The following is a 14338-nucleotide window of genomic DNA, read 5'->3' on the forward strand; positions in this document are numbered from 1 at the left end:
GGCCATAAGCGTTGTGAGACCCACTTGGCATTTTCCCCTCGGCAAAAGAGTATCACTCCACAAGCAAAATGGTTGATCGATCACACTAGCTGTTAATTACCACTGTAAATCGATAAATATAGGAGAGACATTCTATTTTTGCTCCTGTCTGGCTGTCTGGCTGTCGGGCACGTTGGTATAGTGTAGCCTACAAGTGTTAGTCACTGATTGGTGTATAGGTGTCTGTATACCTGGGATTGGATTAGTGTAGACACCCGAGATCCCTAGCTGATGTCTACACACATACACACATTCGGTGGTCGTGAAGCACCCTGGGTAATTTGTATCAAGCAAAGCTAGGCACTAACAACATCTCCCTTCTCACCCTCTCCAACACACCCAAACATTGTATGATATACATGATTGTCTAACAGCAAATGTCTGACAGCCAATCAAAGCCTCCTTTTGACAACCGCTCGCCAACCGGCTAAAAAAAGAAGACGAAAGAAAAAAAGACACGCATGCACCATGACGTGTGCAGCAGCAGGGAGAGTGCAGGACGGCCACGCGGGCCTCGACCGCGAGCGGGGGTGGCACACGCCCTGGACAACAGTAGCAGTGTTTATTTTTATTTTTATTTTTATCCTGTCGCCTTCACCGTCATCTGCTCTATATAAGGCCGACGACCCCCCCCTTCTCAGCTGTGAATATTTAGTTCTCTTCTTTTATAATCATCAAAACAATAACATTCGTTTTATCACTACTACTCTACTTTCGCTTACCACTCTATTAACAATGATCGCTCAAATCTTCGCCGCTGCTGCTTTGGTCTCCGCCGCCACCGCTAAGGTCTCTAACACCACCTCTACCGCCGTTGTCACCGATGACGTCGCCACCACTATTGTCACCATCACTTCTTGTGAAGAAAACAAGTGTTCTGAAACCGCTGTCACCACCGGTGTCACTGTTGTTACCTCCACTGTTGAAGGTACCGTCACTGAATTCACCACCTACTGTCCATTGACCGCCCACGAATCCTCCACTTCTACCAACGCCACCGTTCCATCTGTCGAAACCGGTGCCGCTAACAAGTTGGCCGCCGCTGGTGCCGCTGCTGCTGGTATTGCCGGTATCTTGTTGTTGTAAGAGTGTTTTTCAACAATCTTATAGTATCTTTGTACCACTTTTCCCCCTTTTATTACCCAACTAGCATCATGACTATATTCTTATAGTCTTTAATGGTATAGTTTTAACTATTCTTCACTACTTTTAGTTCTTTTCTAAATCTTTTCATCAAGATTTTCAGATTATTTCGCTTAGCTACTTTTAATTTCTATTTTCTGCACATCCGCCATTTTTTCTTAATACCAATGCATTATTAGTATCCTTTCGGATTTTAATTAATTAATTGTTTATTCTTGTAAGGTTTGTGCCATAAAAATTATGTTGGCAATAATATATTGAAGAATATATTTCATATGCTCATTGAAAAAACTTCTACGATATTGAAAGTTGCTCAATCTGGAAAATCTCAATGAATTCTCAACATCTGTAGGGTAAATTGGTTGAAAATTAGCAGGAAGGGGAAAAAAAAAACTTGATCGGCCCAGTATCAACGGACAAAAATCTATAGACAAGAAAACCATCTATAGACAAACAAGCCATTTTAGTCCACCACACAAATACTCAAAATATATATATATATATATATATATATCTATATAAAAAAAATGTCATCTGCTCCATCTTTAAAAGACACTACCACCACACTAATTCCATCGGCAGTGTATCATTCAAATACCTCGCAAACCACCATCAAACTTGAACCAGGTCCTGGCCCCCACTCCACCATTGGTAAGACTTCTGGTCCTAGTGATTATGTTATGAATGCCGGCATGGTCGATAAGGATGTCCCATCTGCTCCAAGTTCCACCAATTTGGGGGCGTTAAGATCACAATTGACAAGTTTACAAGATGTGATCAATTTGTATTTGACCGATAGAATGAAAAAGAATGTTGCCGAAGAAAAAGATGTTGATATGGATAATTTGATTGGTGAGCAGGAAGACGAAGAAGATGCTGAATAGACTTGCTGTTTTGCTGTTTAAATTGATCGTATACAACAGGCGCTAGGTATTAGTGGTAATCTTAAACTCCATTGGGAAGGGAAACAATAATGGAGCTTCTAAATAAATATAACTGGAATTTGGCAGAAACAGATTGACATACAATACCTACCAATGCTTTATCCACTCACTCTGAATGATTTCCAGTAGTGTATATCTGTCAAGTGCGCTTTCGATGAGTTAATAATGGTTCACTAGGACTCTTCCCATTGGATGCAAAAAAAGAAACAAGCAAAGAATTATACCATTTCACAGAGTGTTATATGAAAAGGACTATACATAATGTACACTGAAAGAAATGAGTTATCGGATATTTTTGAAGACTCTTCAACCGATGGATGGATGGTGTCGATCAGGAGTTATAATAATTGCAATATTGGGAGTAAAAAAAAATTCGTTTTTTTTTTTTTTTTTTTTTTTTGCCTTGTCTTCATTTACTTTGCATCGATGCTTCCATCCCACAAACCGAATTAATAGCTTGATAACTTATTATTTTGGTGATAGATAGTATTCTCATCTGCTGGTGCTGAGAAGGTTTTGAAATATTCCATAATTCTTTGTGCTCTGCCTGTGTTTATTTTCCGAATATTTTGACCCATTCATCTTTTCAAGTGTGCCATATTCAAATTGAATTGAATTATGAATCACAAACGATGAGTAGTAGTAGTACGTGTATTATCAAATAGTAACATTTTCTATCAATTATATAGTACCACTTCAACTGACAATATAAATAAATCGCATACATAATCCAGGGTTTTGTAAAAATGGCAACTATATTGAAGAATAGAATAAAAAATATAAACAGAATAGACAAAATACATACCAATATTTGGGACGACAATTTACAGGAGGTTTATAATAGTGGGAAAAAGGAGGGAGGAAGGGGGGCTCATGAGAACATCAAATGAATTAATAAGAGGAAGAATAAATAGAGTTAATAGGAAGAATAAAATAGAAAGAGCATTAAAAACTGGCACAAATGAAAATAAAGTAAAATAAAATAAAATAAAATAAAATAGAAAACGAATATTCTCTCAAGAAATAAAAATATTAAGAATGGGGCATTATTGGAACAGCAGGAAAAGTATCAAATATGGAGCAGTAGCCTAGGGAATACAAACAAGAAGGGGATACCAAATAAGGTAAAAACAAACAAACAAACAATAGGAATAAAATAATTAATAAACCTTAAAGGTCAAGCAGTAATAGATCGTGAAGGTAAGACAAATGAATTTGCAAATTGTACTGGGCATCCATCATGATAACCATTGGGAAAAAAAAAGTTCGGAAATCCTCGGAAGAAGGGCTTATTGTCACCATTTATCATTCACCTCCATCACTAGAATGTTCTTCCTTAGTTTTTTGAGCTCCACTACTGGTGGCTCCACTGGTGTTGTTGTAGGCTTCTAGTAAATGCTCTGGAACTGGGACGTTACTGTTTTGTAAAAGTTGTAAAAGTCGCTGATTCTCTGACCTTAGCTCATCGATAAATGCTGCTGATTTCGTGAGTACTGCTACTTCGGTACGACTCTCAGAAGGAGTTAAGTTGGGTACTAGATCAACGATTCTATCGAAGGCCAATCTGATGGTTTCTCTACGCTTCTTTTCGGAGGCAATATGACGTGACTAAATTGTTAGTATGAAAGAATACTCTTTTTTAGGAGAATAATATATAATAACATCTTATAGCATACCTTTTTCTCTTCTTCACTGAGGAAAGTAGTTGTAGAAGAGAGTTTACGTCTTTTGGCTTCTCCAGTGGTGGTCTCATCACGTTGGTGGTGTAGTTTCAGAGAATCGGTGATGTCTTTGCCGACATCCTGCGGTTGGTGTTGATTTTTTGAGGCTGAATAAGATTGGTCCATGAGGTTTCAATAGTAATAGTAATAGTAATAATAATGACTTGTGATAATCGACATTGATCGAGGAGACTGAAGGCGGGGGGCAATGCTCGGTGCCGCTTATTAAAACAATTGAGTCAGATCAAAAAAAAAATAAAAAATAATCAAAAAAAAAAAAAAATAAAATAAAAAAGAGACGATCAGTATCGAGTGTCCAAGAGTATATAATAGATCACTTGCAAATGCACAGAAGAGGAGATAAGCACACCCTGGAATGATAAGGGGTCAGGAGATTGAATATATCTTCTAATATGATTGACACTAGTTTTTTTGACAGGTGAGATGTGGGATGAGGTGAGGTGAGGTGAGGCGATGAGATAGGGGCGTTGAGTCGGTCACCACCTATCGGATCTATTTATTACAATAGTGAAGCAAATGTACTCGCTATTTGGAACGATAGATAGGGAAGAAGTAAACTAAGTAAAAAACAACTGAGCTGTTGGTGGGTATAAATGGCAAGTAGTCTTAGATGTAATGACTATTTATCTACTTATTATTTATTGATAAGAATATTTTTTTTTTTTTTCCTCTTTCTTTTTTTTTCTTTGAGATGACCAAATGATGATGATGATGATGATCTATATATCTATCTCTATCTATCTAAAATATCCATTTATTCCGATCAAATTAAAATAAGACAATAGAGTTGAAAAGATACAGTTGAAGATCCCAACTAGTGATTATTACTTTATCCATCACAATGCAATAAAAGCCTCTGTTTATCTTATTCTGCCCACGGAGATTCGATATATATTCCACATGTCAAAAACCACAACTCACAAATACTTGCTAATTACAGTAACACTCATCCATTTCTATGGATCTGTCTAGCACATAACTATTGTTGCTCAAATGTTCCTGCACTTATACATTATTATTATCTGTTAAACATTACCCATCGCCGATCCCCTAAATTCTTCTTTACACAATCATCTATCTATAGACAATCCAAAAAAAAAAAAATGCATTTAAAGAGACCAAAGCCATGTGCCAAAGTACATACATATATCAAACAACAACTAATTAATATTATACATCAGTAAGACTTCGAGTCCCCCCTCTAACAATATCTAAAGTAATAAAAAAAAAAGGGGATGACTCAAGAATCAGGAATATTTCTTAAATAAAACAACAAAAAAGAAAAAAAAATGATAATAATGAGAATGATAATCATAAATGAATAAAAAACCATAAGCTAAAGACAGAACAATTACTCAGTCATACCAACACTGGCGAATAACCCATCCAAGTCAAATTCCTTAGACCACTGTTGCACCACGGTCACTTGGTCAACTTTACCATTAACCTTGATGGTATTGGCAGACATTTGAGTTTCCAAAGGTTTTTCAGGAGGTTCGGTCCAACCAACAAAACGCCCATCTTTCCAATCATTCAAAATACTCATGGCAGCACTGTGGAAGTTTGGAACCCCTCCTTTACCCAATCTACCTCTGACACGGGCAATGTGGATAAGTACTTGCTTGGTCAATTCTTCGATATCATGTTCTGGTAATGGTGGCATTTCATAATACGCTTTGAAAGTCTCATAGGTGGCTTCATTACGCTTGACACGACGGATCAATAACTGGATCGCCATGGTTGGATCTTTCAACAATTTGTTTGGCAAAGCATTAAGTAATGCCAATTTGGCTTCTTGTTGCATCTTCAATTTCTTCAAACTACCAGCATGCTTCTTCTTATTTTCGGAAACCGGTGGTGGGAACACAATACCCGGAGAATCAACAATCTTCAATTTGTTGTCGACCTTAACTTCTCTAAGGGTAGTGGTAACCCCTGGAGCATTACCGGTAGGACAGGCCTTACTGGAACCCCCGTGCTTGCTGGTAAGGGCGTTGATGATCGAAGATTTACCAACGTTTGGGAACCCCACCACCCCAACAACGATAGATCTTTTCAAATCACTCTTGTTAGCGTAACCTTTAAGGGAAGTAAGCAACGCAGTAGCGGTGACCGATTGACTCAAATTCTTGTTGAAACTATGAGCCACCGCAGTAGCGGCACTCGAACTACCTTTGAATGGAATAATTGGGAAACGACGCTTGTAATAATCCATCCATTTTTCCATCACTTCGGTTGGCACGAGATCGACTTTATTCAACAACAAAATCAATTTCTTATCCTTGCTTTGCAACACCGCTTCTTCAACTTTCTTTGATCTGGTACCTTCTGGATCTCTGGCGTCCAAAACGTACAACACCACATCAGAAACATCGACCACCGCTTTGAAGAATCTGTTGAATGCTTTTAATGATTTTTCAGAATCGTCATTGTTCTTGTAGAATTCAAACTCATCGTCATCTTCCAATTCATTGTCATCACCACCAACTAATTCTTCCAAATCCAAATCAACGTACTCAACCCCTTCTTCATCATCTTCGTCCATCCCTTGATCATTGGCAGCCACTTCCCCATCGAATTCTCTAGCAGCTTGTTGTGCGGACTCCACAAGGGCGACAAGACCATTGCCTTGTTGTTGTTCTTCATCATCGTCAATTTCCATTTGGTCGTCATTGTCATTATTGTTATCAGCTTGCTGTCTTTCAGCAGCCTTTTCGGCTTTTCTACGTTCTTTTTCTTCCACTTGAGCTAGACGTTTGGCTTCGATTTCTTGGAGGATCTCTTCCTTATATGGGAAAGTCGATGGAATACCCGGGTCCTTTGGCTTACGGGACTTCCATTGTGGGTTCTTCTTGGCTAATTTGGCTTCTTTACGACGGTGGGCAGCAGATTTCTTCTTGATCCCTTCTCTCATTCGCGTACTGGTACGCTTACTAGTTGGCTCTATATATGTTCATGTTAATACTGTATTCCTTCATTCCTTTTTTTCTTAGATATAATTTCTATACCAAATCCAAAGATAAATAAAGTCAACTCACTTCTAACTCTCATCTTTTCTGTCCTTTAAAGAAATAAATAAATAATATCCTTTGTTAGTAAATCCCAATAAAAATTTTTGAAGTGAAATTTTTTTTTTTTTATTTCTCTTCGCGCACCGCAGCGGACGAGATGAGGTTACCCTCATAGCCACCAGTCGATCCATCAAAAGATGTCAGCGGTTTTATTGTATGATCTTAACAGAAGTCATGATGGTACGTACAGCTAATCACAGACTAAATGAGCAAAAACCACACGCTATTCTGCTATACTATTGTAAACAGCGATACCGAGGATGATCTCAACAGCCGTCAGTATCCTACAGCATTATTGACCAAATCCACCCAAGTGTCATTTATCAATGACAAATCACTTTTCGATGGTCGGTTGACCAAAGAACCAATCACCGTGAATATGCAATCTACCACCAAGAAGAAGTTCAATTTCAAAGGCTCGGTAAGGCTTGGTGATAATGGCAGTTATTTAGTCGAAGATGTATGGTACGACCCTCACGCCCCGGTGAATCTCATTAACGTTGAACAATTTTGCTCACAGAATGGGTTGGAAGTACGGGATAATGCACTCCACGTTGCTGGGAAACCATATAGTAGTATGTTGCAACCTCTTGATAAGTGTGTTGATGGTCGCAATTGTATAACGATATTTAAAACCGCTATTGGGGCTGGATCATTAAACAACAACAAAAAATCAGAATCCACGGATATGGGAGCAGTACCTAGCAAACCTTCCAATAATAACAACAACAATAATAATAATAGTCACTCAAGGATGAGTCCACCGCAAGAAGAGGAGGAAAATGAGGAGGAACTCTCCAGAGAAAAAGTCAACAAGTTGTACAAGAATGTCAAGTTACCGAAGCGGGAATGTTCACTGACTTCGACCGAAGATGTGATTAACGCGATGGAAAAGCATGATAAACCAGTAGGACTAATCTCCAGTGCGACGAATATCACGTTGGTTTCTAAAAGATCGTTGTTTTTGGAAGATAAATTGGTCAAAGATCCAGTACGGGTCGAGTTTGCCTTTGGTGAAAGTTCAGTGTACACCCACCGGGGCACCATCATCGTTGCTGGGACTTACCCCATTCAAGCATATTATTCTAAAGGCGGTGCTAGTTTCGTGGTGGTTGCCGAATATCAGCTTTTAGATTTGGGGCTCAGCAGAATGTTCAATAAAAGTTTCTCGTCGTTTTCTCATAAAAATGCCTCGTCGGTGCCGATTCCTGGAATTGTGTCTCTTAAAGGCAATTTATCGTTTGCAGAAATCCTTACAAATGATGAGGTGGAGTATATATATGCCGATGAATGATCACTTGAAGATTGCTAAATATACATATATAATGTCGCGACTGCAAAAACTATCAATAGCTATATATAATATGGAGTTTATGTGTAAATGTTTTGTATATCCTAAGGATTTCTTATGAGAACCCGCAATTAAGTGGATATATCAATACCAATATCTCTTATCATTTCATCATTTGATTTAGTAGCTATTTAGTACGTACTGTAGAACAGTACAATGACTAATACATGAATTTAAACAAGCAGAATGAACAACACAGCAGACAATATATGTCTCGTGATGGTGATCCAAATAAGTTCTTTTGTTCAGATCATGGATCGCCAAATGTCAAAAAAAAACAAACAAAAAAACTATCTCTATCATCTTTGAGCACGTCTGTGACTTAGAATAAATGCAGATTACGAAAGGATGGAGCCTGAAAGAACTACCCGTATAAAAAATGACCGAAGTTGAGGATATGAATTCAACCACTGAGATGAGATGGCTTCCAAAACATACAAGTTCAACTTTAAGCTATTTCATCATACACAAAGAAGTCGTATCTATATTACAGATGTAGCAGATATATACAGTGATAATTATCATCCAACAAAAAAAAAAGGAAAAAGAAATTAACAAACAAATAAAACAAACAAAAACAAACAAACAAAACATCAGGCTGTTGTAATCCAAAAGGATATCAAATATTGGCTCACCAGGTATCACAAAGATGACCTTTTTTTTTATATATCTTTATTTTCTCTATCAATGCTATTTTCTGATAAATCATTATCATAACTCATATTCCTCTTCCTTTTCAGGATATCCTGATTCTTCTTGCAATACCTTGTTTCCTAATTCTTCCCCTCGAAGCACCTCCATCTTGTCCAAACGTTGCAATTTTGACCACTCAGTCACCATATCCATCAAAAGATTCAGGTATTTCTCACGATATAATATTTCGTTTTTTGCCCTAGCTTGCAACATCTGTTGATACCTGTAGCACTTCCCAACAAACAATTTCACCTGCTCGAAATCATCAACTAACTCAAAACGCTGCTCCTCGGATAATTTAACGAGTCGCAATCTCGCAAGCGTGTCCTTGATGTCCGCTAATAACAAATCATCGAATTTCTCAATGTACCGATACGTCATTAGGATCCCATAGTCTTTTCTATATTGCCAATTCTTCAATTTAACATAATGTTTCAATTCTGTGCTGATACGATAAGCAAATTTCGGAGATACTCTTAGATGGGCGTCTTTAGTCACTCTTTTCAAAGTCTCCAAGAATTTTTTTGGGTCTAACAAGTATTTATAATCGATCAACAACGTCGAATAGATTTTTTCTCGCAAGATATTTTGGATCATGAATTTATCGGGATCATCCACCCCCTTCTTCGCATCCACCCCCTCTACCACCGACGCTTGCCTGGCAATCATCATGGTATAACAGCTTTCCATGATCTCTGCCAGCATCTCGTACAATTTGAGGGACCTGGCAAAAAGCCCAACTTCGACCTTGCCCAACAACGTCAATGTGGATTTATTTTTCTCTAGAAAGCCCGCCAACATTTTTTCCAACTCCTGTTTGACTTGGTTTTGAAATTCTGGGATGGTGTCATTATCATCATCAGCCAATGTCTCCTGTTTAGTGAACCTAAGTTCCACATCATTAAAGTTGAATTGATTGACTCCCTTTCCTTTTTCAAACTTGGTGAAAGCGGGTCCTAATATCATCTTCAACTTGCCGGCAGCTTCAAGGTTCCTTAAGTACTGGAAAATCTGGAACTTCATTAAAAATAATTTTGTTCCAAAAGAGTATTGACCTTTTAGTTTTTTGAAAAATTCTACCAACATCGTGACTTTGGATATGTCCTGCTGATATATTTGTTGATGGAGACACGCCACAAAGTTGTTGACTTCAGGGAGGAACCCTTTATCCAAAATAGAGATGATCCTGTCATAATCCTTAGCCTTACTGGGATAGTAGATCATTTCAAAGGATTCAAGGAGATCTTTGATCTTGCGATACTCCCGATATTTCGGGGATCCCAAGAAAAACTTTCTCAGTCGGAAGGTTTTTTTATAATTCTGGATTAATTGGCTAATATCCTCTTTCAGAAGCACTTGGTAACCATTTTTGGCAACGACTTCCCGTAAAAATAAAATGTGAGTTTCGAATTGCCGGGTCACGAGAAAATAATAACCTAAATTTTGGTTGAAAAGTTTCTCTTGCGATGTCGTCAACGGTTCGGTATTCATGATTCTTCGCACTTTCATCAAATCTTTGAAATAATACTTCTTGGCAAATGTACTGCACAATGTAACAAGGAAATGTTGACGGATCGCCAACTTTTTCTCGGGATTAACCCTTGGTTCGTTACTGAGGGTGACGAGAAACTGGTGGATCAATTTGAAAATCGTCAATGATTGCTCGGCAATCTTTTTATTGACAATTTTGGTATTATTATCATAGAGGGTGATGAGATCTCTTTCCCTGATCAAACTTAGTACCTCATTATCGATCTTTAACATTACTTGTTGATATGGGAGTAATTTGGAACCGTATTTTTCATATAGTTCATGATATTGTTCAAGGTTCATCGTAGCCCGATGATACCTTAGCACGGAAACCGTCAATTCAGGACTAAACGGGAATGAGGCTTTATTGTAGATGAGTTCCAAGAGTTCATTAATCTTTGTAGGTTGGATCGGGAACTGCATAAAGATTTTGAAAAGAATTGTCAATTGTTTTTCCGTAACGTAGTTCTCAGCAATTATTCCGAGGAAAAACTGTTTAGCCCTTAGGAAGCGCTGCTTCACCATCATTGCCTGTAACACCTTGGTCAAACTATTAATGATTTGATCAGGAGTTTTCCCTATAGTCCCCACTAGTTCCATGATTTCTGGATATCGTTCACCATAAATCACGGAAAATTTCTTGCAAAAAAGTAAGAGCGGCAACTCAAATTCTATCAACAAGAAACGGTCATTGGGTGATAATTTTTCCCGGAGCTCTTGAGGGAAATACTGTTGAAAAAGCCGTAATCCTAGCTTGACATCGTGATTGACAAATGCCACTCGATGGATGATTTTCATTGGTCTGGAAATTTCAGCTCCAAATTTTTCGAATATTTTCCCCGAACTAAACTCATTCTGGAGTTTTTTGTATTCCAGGGCCACAATAAGGTCGTTGCAATGCTGAAAGTATTGATCTTTTTCTATTTCTTGATTATTGACGACGGTCTGAAAAATATTCGTGGTGCTATAGTAGTGTCGTGATCCCCCGAGAAGCTGACGACATGATAGTAGAACAATAGGTTTCACACAAGCCTTGAAAGGGGTCCCCTGGAGCTTCAATATTCTGGATAGTAGCCTTGGGTAGAACATCTAGTAGGGCATTGTGTTTGTGGTGTCATATATGCCAGTCCTGTTGTTGATGGTGAGGTCTTGGAGAATAATTTTTTTCTTTTCCTGTGGTGCATTTCGCCTATGGGCTCATAACCAACTAACAGGGGGTGATATTAGCCCCCCCTATACTAACACATAACATCTATCTGAATGGAATAACGCTGTTTATATTGACTGTTTATATCGATGATAATGATAATGCTTATAATTCCTCCCTCAAATACCCAACATCCTCTTCAACGCTGCCGAGGTGATCTTCACAAATTGGTCAGTGTGATTGATCACAAAGCTATGCTTCAATTTCAAATGATCCTCTTCTTCATCACACATTTGATAATGCTTGGTGTCATCTTGATCATTGAAATACCGGGCCTTGATCGCGTCTCTGGTGCTATGGGCCACCCAATGATCATTCTGAGCAAAGAAACACCATACTTTGTAATCATGTTTTGCGGTGTCGAAGAAATCATCATTGAAATCAAGGTCTCTCTTAATGACCCCCATCTCCTCTTTTCCAAGCCCAAGGGCTTGACGAACCACTAGAGGATGACATACGAGTTTCTTGACACACTTGACCGTGGTTTCCGCATCGCCAGCAGGACGCATTACCGAACGAATCATCCAACTGATCATTGCACTCGGAAGAAACATGAAGAGTAACGTGAAAAATGACACATAGTTATGAAGGTTCGGCAATAATTTCGTGGCTCTGGTCAAAGATACCCCAGAATCTGATTTACCAATATCGATGATCGTTGGAAACACCAACCCTACAAACTTCACCAGGGCTTTAGGAGATAGTTGGTTCACCACCCGTTGCACCATGTACGAGCCAACAGAATGACCAAACACAATCACGTCTCTAGAATTGCCAACTTTCGGGGAGTTGAGATCACCATTTTGATGTTCGAGAAAATTGTTGATGATTTCAATCTTTGACAGGATTTGGGTGTCGAGCCCGTAGATATCACTGTTTTTCCCAGTGACAATCTTCTTCAACGAGTTCTTGAACCCCAAATCTCCATCTTCCATCGACAGGCAATCATGAGAAATGTGGGAAATACAAAGGGTTTCGAGCTGGAAATTGGTATGGAGCTGGTTCAAGTAAGGGACGTAAAAATCAACAATCCCGGGGTTTCCCGGAATGAACACCAATAACGGACCACGAGGTTTTTCGACGGGAATGTGATAAATCGACACGGGATGTTTGGAGAACTTGTAAGCTCCCAAGAATGGCTTCAATGGCATTTTAAGTGACAGTGGGGGGCTGGTTATAAATAGATGCTGATGGAGGCTGTCAAACTTTCGTAGCACTTTTCGTTGTGTGTGTGTTTTTTTATTTTTTTATTTTTTTTTTTTTCCCTTGTTGCATATATCATTATTATCGGCTTATGGATGTAAAAAAGAAGAAAAAACATTTCACTTACATTGATTGTTTTTGGTTCTAGAGTACGATGGTTTTTCATCACTTAATGCATCTATTATGTGTTTAAATAATACTATTCATTCCCACACCTTGGACTTATCAATTGGACGTTCTTTTGGAACGGTAATGTAGCCTGCTTGCTCCTTCAATCTGAATTGCACAATCCTCAATAAGCTGTAAATCACGCTCAACACCGGGGTCTCGACCCCAACTTCGCCGGCCACCTTCAATAAGTTACCTAAAATCACTTCCAATTCAAGGGGATTGCCCTTTCGTGAATCAACGGTCATTGAAGGAGTGAAGTAGTCCCCATCATCGTCGTGCAACATGTCATTAATGGTGGTTGGAGGAAGAATCACTCCATCGGCTTTTGCCACGGCAATGATTTCTTTCATTGCAGGAATGACAATCGATTCATTACCTCCAGAAAGTTCCACCCTACCAGTATCGGTCCCCACTAATGTGCAAATGGTGTTCAAAGTCCCGTTATACACCAACTTTCTGTATCTAGAAAACTTGGAGTCCTCAGAGTAAGTGACGGAATTCTTGTCGGTCAGGTACAACTTCACAAACTCTTTGGCCTTAGATTCTTGAACCTCTTTTGATAAATGAGAATTAGGGAAATAACTGATCTGGGTCACTTCATGTTGGGTTTGTTTGATCACTCCGCCATAGTTGTGTGATCCAATAAACGTCACTCCGGAAAGACAAACGTTTTCAGGATACTTGGCAATAATTGGTCTTCCAAGATCAAATCCGTTTTGAATTAAAACCACCGTGGTTATCTCTTTAGTGACCACCGGTTCAATCAAGTCTTCGACTTTCTGGATATCTGGCAAGTTCTTGGTGGTGACCACCACGAAATCATAAGGGTCATTAGCGGCGGCAGCAGCATTGATATTTGGATAAATGTGAGCAGGTTTCCAGCCATGGACGGTTCCATGATCAACGGAATTGATCTCGTACCCGGCATCCTTGACCTTCTCGTAGTCTCTACCAACAACGATTGATAATTGCGAAAGGTTGTTATAATCAATTGAGTAGGCAACCACGGCCCCGACCCCTCCGGCACCAATGAGTAAAACGTTTGGAAGACAAGACATTGCTATGTAGGTAAAAATGACGATAAAATAGATAGAATTATCAGTGCGCTATCAGAGAGAGTAGAGAGAATAATCAGTGATTTGTTACAAAAAGATAAGCGGACCCTCACGTGCCCCACAGCGTGTCAAAATTTCCCAAAAAACATCCCATCAATGGTGTGTGTGTGTGTGTGCTATCCATCGTTC

At 38.8% G+C, this 14338-nt stretch overlaps 8 protein-coding genes across 8 annotated transcripts; 3 read left to right on the plus strand and 5 right to left on the minus strand. All coding sequences in view use genetic code 12, as the record gives it.

Annotated features, from left to right (window-relative positions):
* Nucleotides 1-774: 774 nt before the first annotated feature.
* DASC09_045550 (uncharacterized protein) lies at nt 775-1125 on the plus strand (the record flags this gene model as incomplete). Its single annotated transcript, XM_064998154.1, has 1 exon — nt 775-1125. The coding sequence occupies one exon, from the start codon at nt 775-777 to the stop codon at nt 1123-1125; it is 351 nt and encodes a 116-aa protein (XP_064854226.1).
* Nucleotides 1126-1709: 584 nt separating this feature from the next.
* GON7 (chromatin DNA-binding EKC/KEOPS complex subunit GON7) lies at nt 1710-2066 on the plus strand (the record flags this gene model as incomplete). Its single annotated transcript, XM_064998155.1, has 1 exon — nt 1710-2066. One exon carries the CDS (start codon nt 1710-1712, stop codon nt 2064-2066), a length of 357 nt encoding a protein of 118 aa, XP_064854227.1.
* Nucleotides 2067-3431: 1365 nt separating this feature from the next.
* Nucleotides 3432-3973, minus strand: DASC09_045570 (Ino4 protein; the record flags this gene model as incomplete). The annotated part of the gene is made up of 2 exons (XM_064998156.1): nt 3432-3734; nt 3803-3973. 2 exons carry the CDS (start codon nt 3971-3973, stop codon nt 3432-3434), a joined length of 474 nt encoding a protein of 157 aa, XP_064854228.1.
* A 1246-nt stretch (nt 3974-5219) lies between these two features.
* Nucleotides 5220-6919, minus strand: NUG1 (RNA-binding GTPase NUG1; the record flags this gene model as incomplete). Its single annotated transcript, XM_064998157.1, has 2 exons — nt 5220-6811; nt 6907-6919. The coding sequence occupies 2 exons, from the start codon at nt 6917-6919 to the stop codon at nt 5220-5222; spliced, it is 1605 nt and encodes a 534-aa protein (XP_064854229.1).
* A 225-nt stretch (nt 6920-7144) lies between these two features.
* DASC09_045590 (uncharacterized protein) lies at nt 7145-8233 on the plus strand (the record flags this gene model as incomplete). Its single annotated transcript, XM_064998158.1, has 1 exon — nt 7145-8233. The coding sequence occupies one exon, from the start codon at nt 7145-7147 to the stop codon at nt 8231-8233; it is 1089 nt and encodes a 362-aa protein (XP_064854230.1).
* A 768-nt stretch (nt 8234-9001) lies between these two features.
* Nucleotides 9002-11602, minus strand: DASC09_045600 (uncharacterized protein; the record flags this gene model as incomplete). Its single annotated transcript, XM_064998159.1, has 1 exon — nt 9002-11602. One exon carries the CDS (start codon nt 11600-11602, stop codon nt 9002-9004), a length of 2601 nt encoding a protein of 866 aa, XP_064854231.1.
* A 237-nt stretch (nt 11603-11839) lies between these two features.
* On the minus strand, nt 11840-12871 carry DASC09_045610 (bifunctional triacylglycerol lipase/ester hydrolase; the record flags this gene model as incomplete). The annotated part of the gene is made up of 1 exon (XM_064998160.1): nt 11840-12871. One exon carries the CDS (start codon nt 12869-12871, stop codon nt 11840-11842), a length of 1032 nt encoding a protein of 343 aa, XP_064854232.1.
* A 255-nt stretch (nt 12872-13126) lies between these two features.
* On the minus strand, nt 13127-14152 carry DASC09_045620 (ketopantoate reductase family protein; the record flags this gene model as incomplete). Its single annotated transcript, XM_064998161.1, has 1 exon — nt 13127-14152. One exon carries the CDS (start codon nt 14150-14152, stop codon nt 13127-13129), a length of 1026 nt encoding a protein of 341 aa, XP_064854233.1.
* Nucleotides 14153-14338: the final 186 nt, after the last annotated feature.

This window comes from Saccharomycopsis crataegensis (assembly GCF_037102585.1).
Source record: "Saccharomycopsis crataegensis DNA, jcf7180000000084, whole genome shotgun sequence".
Classification (NCBI taxonomy): Eukaryota; Fungi; Ascomycota; class Saccharomycetes; order Ascoideales; family Saccharomycopsidaceae; genus Saccharomycopsis; species Saccharomycopsis crataegensis.